Source organism: Nerophis ophidion, linkage group LG29 (genome assembly GCF_033978795.1).
Source record: "Nerophis ophidion isolate RoL-2023_Sa linkage group LG29, RoL_Noph_v1.0, whole genome shotgun sequence".
Classification (NCBI taxonomy): Eukaryota; Metazoa; Chordata; class Actinopteri; order Syngnathiformes; family Syngnathidae; genus Nerophis; species Nerophis ophidion.
Window position 1 is genome coordinate 7,457,256 of NC_084639.1, and position 15,270 is coordinate 7,472,525.

Consider the following 15,270-nt stretch of genomic DNA (forward strand, 5'->3'; position numbering starts at 1 on the left):
AATCCAAGAAAATATTTTAAAGACTTGGTCTTCACTTGTTGAAATAAATATATTTTTTGACTTTGCTTCTTATAACTTTCAGAAAGACAATTTTAGAGAAAAAATACAACCTTAAAAATGATTTTAGGATTTTTTAAAACATATACCTTTTTACCTTTTCAATTCCTTCCTCTTCTTTCCTGACAGTTAAAATCAATGTTCAAGTATTTATTTATTTTTTATTGTAAAGAATAATAAATAAATTTTAATTTAATTCTTTATTTTAGCTTCTGTTTTTTCGACGAAGAATATTTGTGAAATATTTCTTCAAAGGTATTACGACTAAAATAAAAAAAAAATATTCTGGCAAATCTAGAAAATCTGTAGAATCAAATTTAAATCTTATTTCAAAGTCTTTTGAATTTCTTTTAAAATTTTTGTTCTGGAAAATCTAGAAGAAATATATATAGCTTGGTCCAATTTGTTATATATTCTAACAAAGTGCAGATTAGATTTTAACCTATTTAAAACATGTCATCAAAATTCAAAAATTAATCTTAATCAGGAAAAATTACTAATGATGTTCCATATATTAATGTTTTTATTTATTTCAAAAAGATTCAAATTAGCTAGTTTTTTTCTTCATTTTTAAAGAGTAGAAATTTTAGATAAACTATGTTTCAAAATTTAATTTTAATTTTTTTTCCTATTTTCTCCTCTTTTAAACTGTTCAATTAAGTGTTTTTTTTCATCATTTATTCTCTAGAAAAAACCTTACGTAAAAGGAAAAAAAATGTACGACGGAATGACAGACAGAAATACCCATTTTTTTAATATATAAATATAGACTTATTTATTAAAGGTAAATTGAGCAAATTGGCTATTTCTGGCAATTTATTTAAGTGTGTATCAAACTGGTAGCCCTTCGCATTAATCAGTCCCCAATAAGTAGCTCTTGGTTTCAAAAAGGTTGGTGACCCCTGGAGTAAAATGACTTCAAGAAAGCCTCATCAGTTTTGAAGAATTCCGTAGATTGGAAACCTAAAGAGTTATTTGCTCATTCTTTATGTTGACATGTGAAAACATCCTGAACATGGAATTAATCTGTTCCAGGGTCAAGGTGTCCCCGCTATGAAAACCATACTAACCATACATGCCAACCTTGAGACCTCCGAATTCGGGAGATTGAGGTGGTAGCGTCCCGGAAGAGTTAGTGCTGCAAGGTGTTCTGGGTATTTGTTCTGTTGTGTTACGGTGCGGATGTTCTCCCGAAATGTGTTTGTCATTCTTCTTTGGTGTGGCTTCACAATGTGGCGCATGTTTGTAACAATGTTCAAGTTGTTAATACGGCCACCCTCAGTGTTGTCACGCCCATGGGACCAGGTTTTGTTTTTGTTATGTTTGGTTTTATTTTTTGGACACTCAGTTCCTGTTCCTGCACTTCCTTGTTTTCTTTGTTACCATGCCAACTCAATGTTCATGCCCCTGTCCTCAGTTCTCACACCTGTTTGTAATGATCATGTTCATTATTTAAACCTGTATTTGCCAGGGGGTCAGCCTGGCGACTTTTCATATTCCTCAACTGCCTTCATGCCATGCCATGCTGTTTATTATTCTGTCCATGCCACTTAAGTTTTTGGTTTGTTTTATGCCACAATTAGTGTATTTTGTTCTTTTGTCCTTAGTCATGCCTTTGTGCTAGTCTTTTGTTTTCAGTGGTCAAGTTTGTTCTCCGCCATTGTGCGCGCCATTTTTTTTTGCCTTTTTGTAGTTTATTAGTGTATAAAATAAAAATGTACTTACATTCACGTCTCGCTCGTGCCAATTTCCCTTTGCGTCGGAAAAACAAACTATCCCACAGTCCAAATCGTGACAAGTGTGACCTGCATTCACTAATGTGTGTGTAAAAGCCGCATATATTATGTGACCGGGCCGGCACGCTGTTTGTATGGAGGGAAAGCGGACATGATGACAGGTTGTAGAGTGCCTTTAAGGCATGTCCCTGATATTGTTGTCCGGGTGGAAATCGGGAGAAATTCGGGGGAATGGTTGCCCCGGGAGATTTTCGGGAGAGGGACTGAAATTTGGGAGGGTTGGCAAGTATGATACTAACTGTTAATGCTGGACATTTCATTGAATTTTCATTCCGATTATGGTTTTCTCACCATTATGAAAATATACGATAGAGGTATAGATGATATCAGTAGAAAAAACTGCATTTAGTTTAGATAATGAGTCATATATTGGAATATGGGATCCATTATTTAAATTTGTTTTAACTGTTAAAATATCACTTTTTATCTTTGTTGAAAAATATTGGACACAATGTGTTGTCAAGTTTGAGGTGTGATGCAAGTTTGACACAATTGTTCATTTTTTTAATAGTTTTATTTTATTTTTGTACAATTGGCTGTGATGATAATGTAAATGTGGGGTTTCTAATCACTATGTTGGAATTCTTAATAATATTGACACTGTTGTTGATATTATTAATTTTTGTTTGACTACTTTTGGATTGTTTTGTGTCATGTTTGTGTGTCTTAATTGCTCTGTTGATTGCTATTATAGGCCTATTTGGTTTTGGAATTGTATTATTATGGTATTATTGCGTATTATTTTGTTGATTAATACAAAATAATAAAAATGTACAAAAAATGCAAGTGTAAGCCACTGTGATACGATTGTTAATTTTTTGAATAATTTAATGTTATGATTTATAAATGGCTGTGATGATAATGTAAATGTGGGGTTTATAATCACTGCTATGTTAGAATTATTATTAATATTGGCACTTTTGTTGAAATAATTCATTTTTGTTTGACTACTTTTGGATTGTTTTGTGTCATGTTTGTGTGTCTTCTAAATAGCTCTGTTGATTGCTATTTTAGGGTATTTTGGTTTTGGAATTGGAATTGTATTATAATGGTATTATTGTGTATAATTGTGTTGGATTGATTAATACAAAATAAAAAATAAAAAAATAAAAAATGCAAGTGTAAGCCACTGTGACACTATTGTTAATTGTTTTTAATGGATTTATTTTATTTTTGTATACATGGGTGTAAAGATAAAGTAAATGAGGGATTTCTAATCCCTGCTGTGATGGAATTCTTATTAAAATTGACACTGTTGTTGATATTATTCATTTTTGTTTGACTACTTTTGGATTGTTTTGTGTCATGTTTGTGTGTCTTAATTGCTCTGTTGATTGCTATTATAGGCCTATTTGGTTTTGGAATTGTATTATTATGGTATTATTGCGTATTATTTTGTTGATTAATACAAAATAAAAAATATATTTGAAAAAATGAAAGTGTAAGCCACTGTCACACTATTGTTATTTGTTTTAATAATTTAATTTTATGATTTATACATGCCTGTGATGATAATGTAAATGTGGGGTTTATAATCACTGCTATATTGGAATTATTATTAATACTGACTGTTGATATTTTTTCATTTTTGTTTGACTACTTTTGGATTGTTTTGTGTCATGTTTGTGTACCTTCTCAATAGCTCTGTTGATTGTTATTTTAGGGTATTTTGGTTTTGGAATTGGAATTGTATTATAATGGTATTATTGTGTATAATGTTGTTGGATTCATTAATACATAATAATAAAATTATAAAAAAATGCAAGTGTAAGCCACTGTGACACTATTGGTATTTTTTTTAATGGATTTATTTTATTTTTGTATAAACGGCTGTGATGATAATGTAAAATGAGGGGTTTATAATCACTTCTATGTTGGAATTCTTATTAATATTGACACTGTTGTTGATATTATTCATTTTTGTTTGACTACTTGTGGATTGTGGATTGTTTTGTGTCATGTTTGTGTATCCTCTCAATTGCTCTGTTTATTGCTATTCTGGGATGTACTGGTTTTGGAATTGGAATTGTATAATTATGGTAGTGTTGTGTATTATTTTGTTGGAATGAACAATACCACATAAAAAAAAAAAAAAAAAAAAATGCAAGTGCAAGCCACTAACACTATTGTTGGTTTTTTTATGGATGTATTTTATTTTTGTATAAATGGCTGTGATGATAATGTAAATGAGGGGTTTATAATCACTTCTATGTTGGAATTCTTATTAATATTGACACTGTTGTTGATATTATTCATTTTTGTTTGACTACTTGTGGATTGTTTTGTGTCATGTTTGTGTATCCTCTCAATTGCTCTGTTGATTGCTATTCTGGGCTATACTGGTTTTGGAATTGGAATTGTATAATTATGGTATTGTTGTGTATTATTTTGTTGGAATGAACAATACCACATAAATAAAAAAAATAAATAAAAAATGCAAGTGTAAGCCACTTTGACACTATTGTTAATTTTTTTAATAATTTAATTTTATGATTTATAAATGGCTGTGAAGATAACGTAAATGAGGGGTTTATAATCACTTCTATATTGGAATTATTATTAATATTGGCACTTTTGTTGAAATAATTCATTTTTGTTTGAATACTTTTGGATTGTTTTGTGTCATGTTTGTATGTCTTCTCAATAGCTCTGTTGATTACTATTATAGGGCTATTTTGGTTTTGGAATTGTATTATTATGGTATTATTGCGTATTATTATGTTGATTAATACAAAATAAAAAAAATACTTAAAATGCAAGTGTAAGCCACTGTGACAATATTGTTCATTTTTTAAATAATTTAATTTTATGATTTATAAATGGCTGTGCCGATAAAGTAAATGAGGGGTTTATAATCACTGCTATGTAGGAATTCTTATTAATATTGACACTGTTGTTGATATTATTCATTTTTGTTTGACTACTTTTGGATTGTTTTGTGTCATGTTTGTGTGTCTTCTCAATTGCTCTGTTGATTGCTATTGTTGGGTATTTCGGTTTTGGAATTGGAATTGTATCATGATATTAGTGTATTATTTTGTTGGATTGATTGATAAAAAATAAATAATAAAAAATGCAAGTGTAAGCCACTGTGACACTATTGGTATTATTTTTCATGGATTTATTTTATTTTCATATGTAAATGAGGGGTTTAAAATCACTTTTATGTTGGAATTCTTATTAATATTGGCACTGTTGATATTATTCATTTTTGTTGGATTACTTTTGGATTGTTTTGTGTCATGTTTGTGTATCCTCTCAATTGCTCTGTTTATTGCTATTCTGGGATATACTGGTTTTGGAATTGGAATTGTATAACTATGGTATTGTTGTGTATTATTTTGTTGAAATGAACAATACCACATAAAAATAAAAATACAAATAAAAAATGCAAGTGTAAGCCACTAACACTATAGTTATTTTTTTTAATGGATTTATTTTATTTTTGTATAAATGGCTGTGATGATAATGTAAATGAGGGGTTTATCATCACTGCTATGTTGGAATTATTATTAATATTGACACTGTTGTTGATATTATTCATTTTTGTTTGACTACCTTTGGATTATTTTGTGTCGTGTTTGTGTGTCTTCTCAATTGCTCTGTTGATTGATATTATGGGCTATATCGGTTTTGGATTTGGAATTGTATTATTATGGTATCAGTTTATTATTTTGTTGACTTGATTAATACAAAATAAAAATACAAATAAAAATGCAAGTGTAAGCCACTGTGTTTTATTTTATATTTTTAATTTTGTATTAATCAATCCAACTGGGATATTTTGGTTTTGGAATTGGAATTGTATTATTATGTGTATTATTTAGTTGGATTGATTGAAACAAAAATAAAAAAATAAATACATAAAATATAGTAATAAAAAAAAACATGATTGATGGGCCATTGCTCGCAAATCTCAGAGCTTGAGACGGTAAAACAGGTGAGGAGCGAATGAGTGGAAAAAAAAGAGCATGCATTCTAGAAGTTTGGGATGTCACCACGGTTGCAACTTTTTAATTTGACCATAAACTTTCGTGTTCACATAACCGCGGACGGAGTCACATAATTGTCCTATAAAACAAGAATCACCGGATAAACGCAATTGAGTGTTAAACAAGGCTCACTTTGTCTTTCTGCCTTTACTTTATGAGAAGTTGTGTCCTCTGCAGTGGACATTGTTTACATCGGTTTAGAAAATACAGTTTCTCAGAAAGGTTAACTCACAATTTAACTTTAATCATGTAAAAACCCTCACAAAATGATGTTTAGCTTCCCCGGCTTCAAATACTGTATATTGTACGGAACTGTGAACACAAAGTCCACAGTTTCCCCCAAAAAAGTGAAATGTGGACTCGTCAGACCACAGAACACTTTCCCTCTTTGCATCAGTCCATCTTAGATGAGCTCGGGCCCAGTGAAGCCGGCAGTGTTTCCGGGTGTTGTTGATAAATGAATTTTTCTTTGCAAAGTAGAGGTTTAACTTGCACTTACAAATGTAGTGACAAACTGTAGTTACTGACAGTGGTAATCAGAAGTGTTTATAAACCCATGTGGTGATACCCTTTACACACTAATGTCGGTTTTTGATGCAGTACCCTCTGAGATATCGAAGGTCCGTAATATCATCGCTTACATGCAGTGACTTTTCCAGATTCTCTGAACCTTTTGATGATACTCCTTAAATTCTTTGCAATAGCTGGTTGAGAAATGTTCTTAAACTGTTTGCTCACGCATTTGTTGACAAAGTGGTGACCCTCGCGCCATCCTTGTTTGTGAATGACTGAGCATTTCAAGGAAGCTGCTTTTATACCCAATCATGGCACCCACCTGTTCCCAATTAGCCTGTTCATCTGTGGGATGTTCCAAGTAACCGTTCTCAACTTCCTCAGTCTTTTTGCCACTTTTGCCAGACTATAAAGAACAATGCTGTTGGTGGGAATCGGTGGATTGCAGCTGCCTTTAGCAACCGAAACACAGCCGGTGTTTCTTTTGAAGCTTTAACACAGAGCGGTCAAGCAAACATGTTTTTCTACGTCAACCAGCAAGTTTTTGGATGGGAAAACTGTGATATTAAGTCGGCTCTTACCGGAGACATCAGCGGAGCATCCGTCCCTCGGAGACACCCGTGGCCACACCCCTCCGACTTTCAGGTACTATTAAATCTCACTAAAACACTAGCAACACACTAAGCAGATAAAGGATTTTCCAGAATTATCCTAGTAAATGTGTCTAATAACATCTGAATTGCTCACACTGCAATCGCCCTTTTTTTTTTTCTTTCTAGTCCTTCACTTTAAATTTCCTCATCCACGAATCTTTCATCCTCCTTCAAATTAATGGGGAAATCGTCGCTTTCTCGGTCCGAATCGCTCTTGATGCTGGTGGCCATGATTGTAAACAATGTTCAGATATGAGGAGACCTACAACTCGTGACGTCACACGCACATCGTCGGCTACTTCCGGTACAGGCAAGGCTTTTTTACTAGCGACCTAAAGTTGCGAACTTTATCGTGGATGTTCTCTACTAAATCCTTTCAGCGAAAATATGGCAATATATAACGAAATGATCAAGTATGACACATAGAATGGACCTGCTATTCCCGTTTAAATAAGAAAATCTCATTTCTGTAGGCCTTTAACTTAAAAAAATGCAGCTCAATGTTACACTTAGCACCGTCATCTCACCGGTTTGATATCCCTGTTCTAACGCAACCATGCAACAAGTTGATTGCCTCGCCATATAAAAATTGTACGACTTTAGGGTGGTCATATTGTGAGTTTTTTTTCCCTGGTAATATCAGCAAAAATGATTCCCGGGCGTGGCACCGCTGCTGCCCACTGCTCCCCTCACTTCCCAGGGGGTGATCAAAGGGGATGGGTCAAATGCAGAGGACACATTTCACCACACATAGTGTGTGTGTGACAATCATTGGTACTTTAACTTCAAGTTTTTGTGTTCAGTGTTTTGTGGGCGTACCTTGCTCCAGTTGACCCTCTTCATCACCGTCTCCGGCTTGTACACCTTCTTAGGCTCCAGCCCGTACGGTAGTTTGAGGACGGGTAAAGACGGGGGCGGCGGAGGCGCGCCCGGGCCTCCGAAGAAAGGCGGAGGAGGCGGGGGCCCGCACCCGGGTGGCGGCGGCGGAGGGGGAGGTCCCCCGCCCGGTGGAGGCGGCGGCGGAGGAGGCGGTGGAGCGCCAGCATGGCCCGGGGGCGGCGGGGGTGGTGGCGGCGGCGGACAACCACCCGGGGGAGGCGGCGGCGGCGGCGGCGCGGGAGCACCTCCGGGTTGCGATGGTACAGGGGGCGCTCCGGGCACAGCTGGACCGGCTGCAATCTGCAAATACAGAACGACAGATGTTTTGTTTCTTTCCTTCCCTTTTTAATCAGGATGCCAAGCGATGTTTCTCTTCGCTTCCTCCAAGCTTGATTGCGTTGCCAACAAGATTTAAGAACTTAAAAGCCTTGTTTGCTCAAAAACAACAACAAAAAACCTCTGTAGCCCCGCCAGTGCCGCCTCAAAATACACAATTACCGGACCTCAACACAGCACCTGAGACCGGAAGAAGACGCAACACTGTCACTTTTTTTTTTTTTAGCACACGCACCAGCTCCAAATGTCAATACAACAAAACATATATGCAAATAAGGCAATTATGGACACCCAAACATGGCTCCTCGGCTTATTAGACGTGTGCCCCCCCCCCTCCCCCCAGAATTCCCCATTATGCGCTTTAACAAAAGTCACTTGATTGCATGTGCCGCTGATGTTGATTGGATTCCTATTCATATTCATTCAAAGATGTTGTTGATGATTTATTACATAATGACATGGGCTGATTGTACATTAGCTGGCGGGCACTTATCCAGATTTAGACGATTACGTGTCTGTCAATCCAACATATCTCTAAAGCCCGTTTCCTCTTTCGGACGGAAATTAACCGCTAAATTAAGAGAGGTGGTTGTTTTTTCACAGCCCACCCGGCCGGTTTGGATTCATACATACTACTCCGATAAAAGGTTGTCAATCAATCAATCATCAATCAATGTTTATTTATATAGCCCCAAATCACAAATGTCTCAAAGGACTGCACAAATCATTACGACTACAACATCCTCGGAAGAACCCACAAAAGGGCAAGGAAAACTCACACCCAGTGGGCAGGGAGAATTCACATTCAGTGGGACGCCAGTGACAATGCTGACTATGAGAAACCTTGGAGAGGACCTCAGATGTGGGCAACCCCCCCCCTCTAGGGGACCGAAAGCAATGGATGTCGAGCGGGTCTAACATGATACTGTGAAAGTTCAATCCATAGTGGCTCCAACACAGCAGTGAGAGTCCCGTCCACAGGAAACCATCTCAAGCGGATCAGCAGCGTAGAGATGTCCCCAACCGATACAGGCGAGCGGTCCATCCTGGGTCCCGACGAGCGGTCCATCCTGGGTCTCGACTCTGGACAGTCAGTACTTCATCCATGGTCATCGGACCGGACCCCCTCCACAAGGGAGGGGGGGACATAGGAGAAAGAAAAGAAGCGGCAGATCAACTGGTCTAAAAAGGAGGTCTATTTAAAGGCTAGAGTATACAGATGAGTTTTAAGATGAGACTTAAATGCTTCTACTGAGGTAGCATCTCGAACTGTTACCGGGAGGGCATTCCAGAGTACTGGAGCCCGAACGGAAAACGCTCTATAGCCCGCAGACTTTTTTTGAGCTCTAGGAATCACTAATAAGCCGGAGTCTTTTGAACGCAGATTTCTTGCCGGGACATACGGTACAATACAATCGAGTAATTAACTGACTGCGATGTGATTTAATCTCATCTCTGATAAAGGGACTTAATTGTGATCACTTACGAGCATTGGAGGTGAGAGGGTGAAAAAAAAATATAGCACGTTTGGTTTATGGACAATCATGTATGTTTGCATTAATACAGAAAATTAAACTTTTCTGGAGAAGCGTCATAAGAAAAGAAGCCCTTTAAGATACGTGGAGGGAACTAAAATGTTGGACTTGCCAAGCGACAGCCTCAAACAAGTTAGGGTTTGGAGAGTATAAAGAAGAGTGGACCAAAATGGTGCCGAAATACTACAAAAGGAATATTTTTTTTTTTTCAGGATAGGGACCCCCAATATTAGGGAGAGAATTACCGGTGACCCCCTACTTATATATACTGTAGCGTTGTCCTGATACTAATATGTTGGTACCGGTATGAAAATTATTTTGATACCAGTACCAACATTATTTTGATACTTTTCTAAATAAAGGGGAACACGGACAAATTTAATTATTGGTTTTATTTTAACAAAAAAATTTAGGGTACTTTAAACATATGTTTCTTATTGCAAGTGCGTTCTTAAATAAAATAGTGAACATACAAGACAACATGTTTTTTATTAGTAAGTAAACAAACAAAGGCTCCTAATTTAGACGGCTGACTTATGGAGTAACATATTGTGTCATTTATCTACCTATTATTTTGTCAACATTATTAAGGACAAGTGGTAGAAAATGAATTATTAATCTACTTGTACATTTACTGTTAATATCTGCTTACATTCTCTTTTAACATGTTTTATCTAAACATCTGTTAACATTTAATAATCTCTTATTCTTCTGTTGTTTGCATACTTTACATTACATTACATTTGGGGAACAATCCGATACCAAGTCGTTACAGGATCATACATTGGTCATATTCAAAGTCCTCAGTTTATAAACATAACATGCATTTTTAAAAAACTAATGATTTGATGCCAAAAAACAGACGTAATCATAGTAGTATCGAGTCGATACTTTTCAGAGGCGGTATAGTACCGAATATGATTCATTAGTATCGCGTTACTATACTAACACCAGTGTACTATACAACCCTAATATACTGTATAAAATAGTGATTATGTTTTAAATAAAACTGGTCCCCGAAAGGGAATAAGCGGTAGAAAATGGATGGATGGATGGTCTTAAAAGTAAAATAGATGTTTATGCACAGGTACAGGAATTGTTGTGTGTTTCTACCCAAGTCAACTTCTACAAAAACAAGAGTTGGAAAACAGAATGGGACTGTAAAAAAAAAATAAAATAAAAAGAATATGATGTAAAAAAAATGTTTTATTAACTGTCCAGAAGTTGTACACTCTGTTTACAGCTGGGTTGCAATCACGTCACCAATATGCATATCCGGGACTTCTGGGTTTTAGGCGATAGGTCTAGAGCAGTGGTTCTTAAATGGGGGTACGCTTACCCCTGGGGGTACTTGAAGGTATGCCAAGGGGTACGTGAGATTTTTTTAAAATATTGTAAAAAAAGCAACAATTCAAAAATGATTTATAAATATGTTTATGATAAATGGGTTATATTTGTATAGCGCTTTTCTACCTTCAAGGTACTCAAAGCGCTTTGACACTACTTCCACATTTACCCATTCACACACACATTCACACACTGATGGAGGGAGCTGCCATGCAAGGCGCCAACCAGCACCCATCAGGAGCAAGGGTGAAGTGTCTTGCTCAGGACACAACGGACGTGACGAGGTTGGTACTAGGTGGGGATTGAACCAGGGACCCTCGGGTTGCGCACGGCAACTCTCCCACTATTGAATAATACTTCAACAAAATATGAATGTAAGTTCATAAACTGTGCAAAGAAATGCAACAATGCAATATTCAGTGTTGACAGCTAGATTTTTTGTGGACATGTTCCATAAATATTGATGTTAAAGATTTCCTTTTTTGTGAAGAAATGTTTAGAATTAAATTCATGAATCCAGATGGATCTCTATTACAATCCCCAAAGAGGTCACTTTAACTTGAAGATTACTTCTATGTGTAAAAATCTTTATTAATAATTGAATCACTTGTTTATTTTTCAACACGTTTTTAGTTATTTTTATATATTTTTTTTCCAAATAGTTCAGGAAAAACCACTACAAATGAGCAATATTTTGCACCAGGGTTTCCCACACATTCATTTATTTGTTGCGGCCTGCCAAGAAAGAATTACGGCCGCGACAAAAAAAAAAAAAAAAAAAAATAAAATATATATATATATATATATATATATATATTAAAATAAAAAATTTAAAAAAATTATATATATATATATATTTTTTTTTTTTCCCGCTTATGACTCGTTCGACCGCTCATAAAAGCAATGGGACTCTATGAATGGAGCTTGTAGTTAAACATTATATAAATATGTAATTATTATATAAATATGTATATAAATATGTACATAAAGTGTTGTAATTATATTACAACTCCGCGTTATTCTTGGCCACGACCACACCACCACAAATAGATGCCTGACCTGTGGGAAACACTGTGCACTGTTATACAATTTAATAAATCAGAAACTGATGACATAGTGCTGTATTTTACTTATTTATCTCTTATTTTCAACCAAAAATGCTTTGCTCTGATTAGGGGGTACTTGAATTAAAAAACATTTCACAGGGGCTACATCACTGAAAAAAGGTTGAGAACCACTGCACTAAAGCATTGTTTTTCAACCTTTTTTGAGCAAAGGCACATTTTTTTGCGCTGAAAAAATCCGGAGGCACCCCACCAGCAGAAATCATTAAAAAACGAAACTCGGTTGACAGTAAAAAGTCGCAATTGTTGGAGATGACTTTAAAGCATAACCAAGCATGGATCACAATAGCTCTTGTCTCAAAGTAGGTGTAGTGTTTTACTTCTTGTCTTGCGCTCCTATTTTGATGGCTTTTTCTCTTTTTTTGGTATTTTCCTGTAGCAGTTTCATGTCTTCCCGCATCTACTTTGTTTCAGCAATCAAAAATATTTCAGTTGTTTTTATCCGTCTTTGTGTGGACATTGTTGATTGTCATATCATGTTGGGATGTACTTTGTGGACGTTGTCTTTGCTCCACTGTAAGTCTTTGCTGTCGTCCAGCATTCTGCTTTTGTTTACTTTGTAGCCAGTTCAGTTTTAGTTTCATTCTGCATAACCTTCCTTAAGCTTCAATGCCTTTTCATAGGGGCACTAACCTTTTGTTTATTTTTGGTTTTAGCAATAGACACATTTTTACCTGCACACAGTCTCCCGCTGTTTCCAACATCTATAAAGCAATTAGCTACCGGCTGCCACCTACTGTTATGGAAGAGAATTACACAGTTACTCTGCTGAGCTCTCAACAGCACCGACACTCAACAACACATCATTTGCAGACTATAATTACTGGTTTGCAAAACATATTTTTAACCACAATAAATGAAATTAGATCATCTCCCACGGCACACCAGACTGTCTCTCACATAGTAGTTGAAAAACACTGGTCTAGACTCCCATGAGGCAACTGTTTATTTACCTGAATCAGTGCAGATTAAGGAGTATTTAAAAAAAGACAAATATAAAAGGCATCAATAAATAAATATTTAAAATGGGATGGAGTGGATTTTTACATTTTATAATATATATATATATATATATATATATATATATATATATATATATATATATATATATAAAACAAGTGCCCTGCTGCTGTGATCATGACACTGAGAAAAAGGATACGTTTGTTTGCAGTTGATTTCCTCCTACAAATATTAGCCTCATCTACAATTCATGACTGCAGTTGTTTTTATGCTGTGAAGTTCATATTTTGTCTCATAATTTAGCTATAGATTTTCCCTGTTCAGCAATGTTTGCTTGCGATATCAAGATTCAGTAGATTTTGTTGAGCCTACAAGAGTTATTCATCTACTTTATTAATACTATTAGGATATTTTCTTGATGCAAACAAATATCACCAAAGACATGGCCGTCTGTGTCAAATAAAGCACAACAACTACGCGTTTAGTTTCTGTAATGAAAATGGACGATGAAAATATGGTCGATTATACCAACAATCACAAAATGTATTAATTACTAGGACTTCGTTAATTTGCACAAACATGTCTTCCTTCATTTAGTCATAGCTACCACGAAAGGTCACAAACTAATGCCATCTATTGTCCTTTACGTTAAGTTCAGCTCTCAAACACCAGCAATATAGTAGAGAATAAACTCGATCAGACAGTTTTTCAAACCAATCAAACAAACATTTTCCAAAGTTACCACTGCAGACACGAGCAATATAGTAGAGAACAAACTCGATCCGACAGTTTTTCAAACCAATCAAACGGACATTTTCCAAAGTTACCACTGCAGACACGAGCATGTTCCGATTGTATTCCACAAGATGAAAGTGATATTTTTAAGAGCCATTTCCTTCCACGCACTTTTGTCTGTCCCTGACTTTATCACCTTTATGAACCACTTATTTTGGGACTCCATGAAAGCCATTTCCCATCTCCATTTTAACGACTGGAACATCCAAGAACATTTTCCGTCAAACTCTACACTCACTCTCGCTTGATTTAATTCTACGCTCAAGCTGCTTGACCATCGCGTGAATTAGGCCGCCAAGAAAGAAAAACGGATGTGACGTCAAAGGCAGCCCAGCTATATAACAAGTAAAAATATGCAATGAAATAAAACTGTAATAATATGTTATTGTTGCACTTGGAGTAATTACACACATGTTCATACTGTATATATATACATTTTTTTATTTTATTCTCGAGGTTAATATTGCTGTCCATTTAGTCTGAGGTGTGGGGTGAAGTACTTCCTTCCCATCTTAACGTCCTGTGCTAAAAGTCTCACGGCAGCAGAGACAAAGTCCTTATGGTAGCAAGCCTTGTGGGTGGAGATACTCTCTGGCCTGTGATGTTGTAGGTTGTGACCCAGGTCCTTCCGCCGGAACAGAGAACGAGCTGGGTGATGTTCGTCCCGGAGGATCCTTTGTACTTTTGCCCTGCAGCGCTGTGTGTACAGTGTGTCCATGAACCGGAGCTTGGAGCCAGTGATTCTCTCTGCAGTTTTTATGACCCATTGAAGCGGTTTTCTCTCAGACCGAACAGTGCTTACGAACCACACTGAGGATGCTTTCAACGAGTCTTCTGTAGGCTTGGGTAAAGGGCTGATGTATCTTGAATCCAGTTTCTTCAGCCGACTGATTAGAGCTGCTGCTGAGCTATATTCACTGTTCTGATTGGGTTTTGGGCCAAGCACAGGTTTTCCGTGAAGCGAAGACCAAAGAACTTGTAGCTTCCAGCCCACTCCACCACAGTACCCTTGGTTGGGAGAGGCTGCAAGCGGGAAAGCTTTCCTCCTGAAGTTCAGAATTAGCTCCTATGTCTTGTCCGTTCAAAATTAAGTTGTTGTCCTCTTCGTAGACAGTGACTTAGTAGACCAGCTCCCTGTAAGAGGACTCATCCCTCCCCCTCTGATGAACCCAAGAATGGTCATGCCGTCTGCATATTTGATGATGCTGTTATTGTCCTGGAGGGAGATGCAGTCATGTGTGCAGTGAAAGGTTCCTACGCCGATTTTAAACTCAGCAGAGACC

The 15,270-nt window shown here is 36.4% G+C and overlaps 1 protein-coding gene across 4 annotated transcripts in view; it reads right to left on the minus strand.

Annotated features, from left to right (window-relative positions):
* diaph2 (diaphanous-related formin 2) overlaps positions 1-15,270 on the minus strand; it is a 1,158,885-nt gene that overhangs the window by 691,358 nt on the left and 452,257 nt on the right. For all 4 annotated transcript variants that reach the window (XM_061891998.1, XM_061891999.1, XM_061891997.1 and 1 more), the window contains one exon: positions 7,831-8,190. In XM_061891998.1, coding sequence (XP_061747982.1) covers positions 7,831-8,190 — 360 coding nt within the window. The remainder of the gene's footprint in view (positions 1-7,830; positions 8,191-15,270) is intronic.